Source organism: Choloepus didactylus, chromosome 11, assembly GCF_015220235.1.
Source record: "Choloepus didactylus isolate mChoDid1 chromosome 11, mChoDid1.pri, whole genome shotgun sequence".
NCBI classification, from domain to species: Eukaryota; Metazoa; Chordata; class Mammalia; order Pilosa; family Megalonychidae; genus Choloepus; species Choloepus didactylus.
The window spans coordinates 22,520,752-22,524,406 of record NC_051317.1 but is presented as its reverse complement, the minus strand read 5'-3'; the positions used below and the strand labels follow the sequence as shown (position 1 = coordinate 22,524,406).

General features: G+C 36.9%; 1 protein-coding gene across 1 annotated transcript; it reads right to left on the bottom strand.

Annotated features, from left to right (window-relative positions):
- Positions 1–638: 638 nt before the first annotated feature.
- LOC119506582 (olfactory receptor 2G2-like) lies at positions 639–1,622 on the bottom strand. Its single transcript, XM_037799589.1, has one exon. The coding sequence runs from the start codon at positions 1,620–1,622 to the stop codon at positions 639–641; it is 984 nt and encodes a 327-aa protein (XP_037655517.1).
- Between the last annotated feature and the right edge of the window lie 2,033 nt (positions 1,623–3,655).

Below are 3,655 nucleotides of genomic sequence, written 5' to 3'. Positions count from 1 at the left end.
GGTTCAACCATACATTCAGCTATGAAATTAAAGAATGAGGCCCCATCCAGCTGCTTTGTCCACCATTTTTAATGTATTATTTTTGTTCTCATGGTGTTTTTGCACCTCCACACATCTCTTCCAAGTTCTAAGTGGATGGAATATATGACAAAATAAAAAGTCTTTTGCTTCATGACAGTATGCTCACTGCACAGTCATCCTAATTACATCCAGCTCTGAATTCTTGGAAAGAATTAAGCTACATTTTTATATCTAGAGCTAAGGGAAGGCTGCAATACTGAGAGACTGCATTATTGGTTAATGAATGAAGGACAGACAAATGACCTTACATTTGTCTTTAATGTCTGTATGTTCACCTTAATCTTGTAAAGTGTTTAGCCTTTAAAATAATCTCATATTTGCTACTTAAATAATACATTCTGAAGAAAAGACACTGAAGCATAGATTGACTAAATATTTCATTGTATATTACTGCTGAGCCATTGTAAGTCAGGACTAGATGCATATATTCCATGCATTTTACCAAATGTTAAAAATTGAGTAGGGAACCAACTGGAAGAAAATGGAATAAAATGGCCAAAGTGTGGCCCTATTGAACGGTTTTTATCACCGTATCACTCTAAGAAATTTTTTGATAATCATGCAAAATTTACAGCCAGAATATTCCCTAGAACTTTCTTAAGAGCCCCTTTAAACTCTTTGTTCCTCAGAGTGTAAATAAGAGGGTTTAGCATAGGAGTCACCACAGTGTAGAAGAGGGAAACAAATTTTCCCTGGTCCTTGTATTTACTCTTGGCCGGCTGCAGATACACGAAGATGATGGTTCCATAGAAGATGATGACCACCATCAGGTGGGAAGAGCAGGTCCCAAACGCTTTCTGTCTCCCAGTAGTCAACTTGATTTGCAAAACAGCCCAGGTAATGTAGCCATAGGAGACCGGGATGAATGAGACAGGCACTATGAGGAAGAGGATACTAGCCACAAAAAGCTCAGCCTCATTGAAAGTGGTGTCTATGCAAGACAACTTGATGAGTACAGGGACCTCACAGATGAAATGATCCACTTGGTGATGACCACAGAAGGGCAGCTGAAGGGTGAGAGTGGACTGTACCAGGGTGGTGGCCACCCCACTGAGCCATGCCATAGATGCCAGGATCATGCAAAGACGTGGATGCATAAAGACTGTGTAACGTAGAGGACGGCAGACAGCAATATAGCGATCATAGGACATCACTGCGAGCAAAACACACTCTGTGGAACCCAGGGCAAGTGAGACATAGAGTTGAACAATGCAGCCCCCATATGTAATGGCTTTCATGGGATCCTGCAAGTTTACCAGGAGTTGGGGAATAACACTGCTGGTGAAGCATAGGTCAAGGAAGGAGAGATGAGAAAGGAAGAAATACATTGGCATGTGAAGTTTGGGTTCCAAATGAGATACCAGTATGATCGTGGTGTTACCCAAAATGGTTAGTAAATAGAAGATCAAGATGACTACAAACAGAGCCTCCTGTAACTGAGGATGATCAGAAAACCCCAACAGGATGAAATCTGTCAGGCTGCTGCCGTTGGTATCCTCACCATCCCCATTTGTAAAGTGGTTTCCAGAACACTGAGACATAGCTGAGAAAGATAGCATATTACACAAGGTCAAGTGAGTGACAATGTCACCTCTCATAAAAGCATCCTATGTTAAATGAGTATAAGTTCATGTCCTTAGATCTAGTGACTTATTTCTACCTATTGTCCTAATGTGTGTGTTCTACCCATTTCAGCTCTTAGCTGTCTTCTAATGTTCTCCAAAGTAAAGAAAGTGGACATATCAACAAACACCATTATTTATTATAGGAAACACTTTAGACACTTGCTTCTTTACAATTCCACCAAATTTACCCTTACATTAACACATATCTTTCTAGTTACAGAAAACAGGGAACTCAGATAATTTCAACTAAAGACAGAAGACCTAGTTTTTAAGAAATTTTCTATTATGGAAAAATATTTCTCATCATCAAGAATTGTGGAAATTATTTCTAAGGTTACATGGTTGAAATAAATTAGATGTGGTTAGCATTAACTAAAAACTTCTAAGAGCTTAAATGACCTCATCAAAGCATCTACTTACCAAGAGATGCAACACTTGGATCCATTTCGTATGAATCCATGGCCCAGTTGATTCTACAAACTATCTACCTTTCTTATTCCTTCTCTGAGTATTTGTTTGTTTATTTATTTTTGGTTTTTACTTTCTCTATTTTTCAGGGACTTTTTCTGGTTTTCAGGAGATGAAATGTTATCTGTTATTTTTATATTCCTATGCATTTAAATTTATTTTCCTGGAATTATTTTCTCTCTAACCATCTTCAAAGTGTGAATGCAAAATGTGCTTCCTGGTAAAGGAAGCAAGCAAGTAAAGGGATCTTCATTTCCAAATGTGGAAACCATATCTGATTTATGTAATGACACTACTCAGTAATCTACTAATTATGGCTGTACTATAGAAAGGCCAATCCTTTCTTCAAATCTATTGTTAACAGGGAGACTTCTCCCAATCCCTTAGAAAAAAATGGCCCTTTAATACTATACACTCCTGTAATCTTTGTTATTAAATATTTGACTTGACTAAGTTGCATGTATGTTTCTTCACAATAGCTGGTGATTTCACAGAACCCAAACCTTAGAGTGCTCAGCACACAGTAGTCTCTCAAAAATTCATTTAGCAGTCTTCCCAAGTTTCATTCATCATTTTATACCTCTTTGATTTTCCCAAGAGAGTCTAAAAACACCTCAAGTCAATAGATAGATAGCTGAAATCAATGCCAAATGAATGAATGAGGAGATGCCCAAAAATGGGACAGGAGAAAAAACCTTTCTAATTCTCCTGAAACTAATTTTTGTCTTGATAATTAATATTTACTTATTTCCACTGCAGAATATTTACCCCATTTACTTCATGTTGGAATGAAATTCCAAAATATAGTTTAGGGAATTTTCAGCCGAATATCTTCAATAATTTAAAAAAATAATAATATTTTAATTATTTTTAATAGCAATGAACAAAAGTATCTATAATTTTAAATTAAAGGCCATTTTTATGTAAATAGATCTTCTATGATCACTGCAGTCCCAGATATGGCATTTCCTTGATAAATCCTATTTTCTTTCCTCAGACCTTTGTAGGTCCCCATAATCTCCATTTTATTAACCAAATTCACTTAAACAACATAGTAGTGAAGCAAGGAAAGCCAGTTCTTTTCAACCCAAAGGAACATGACCCTATTTCTTAGTCTTACATGAAAGTTTACTTTGTTAACTCCCTACTGTATCTATCCTACTGTTTCTGGGTGGGAATGACCTTAAGAATATCAGAAATGATGCAGGGTCACTAAACAAGGAAATAGCAGCAGTAATCGCCAGGGCCCTGTACTTATTGATAGAAGTAGTCAAGAAAAGGCTCACTACCAACAGTCCATAGTGATGTCTCAAGTAGAACTAGACAATGACAGAGCAATTCCTGTGATAGAATCTGTGGGACATAAAACCTTTCTGCTCAATCTTGGTAAATGCTCAGTGACATGACAGGAAAATTTCCTGTGTTTATAATCTAAATCCATGATCTCATCTTCACCCTCTGCATAAAACTCTCAAATTTCT

Bases quoted from the DNA above. Each gene is read 5' to 3' on its own strand.
- LOC119506582 (XM_037799589.1), bottom strand. From the start codon at position 1,622: ATGTCTCAGTGTTCTGGAAACCACTTTACAAATGGGGATGGTGAGGAT.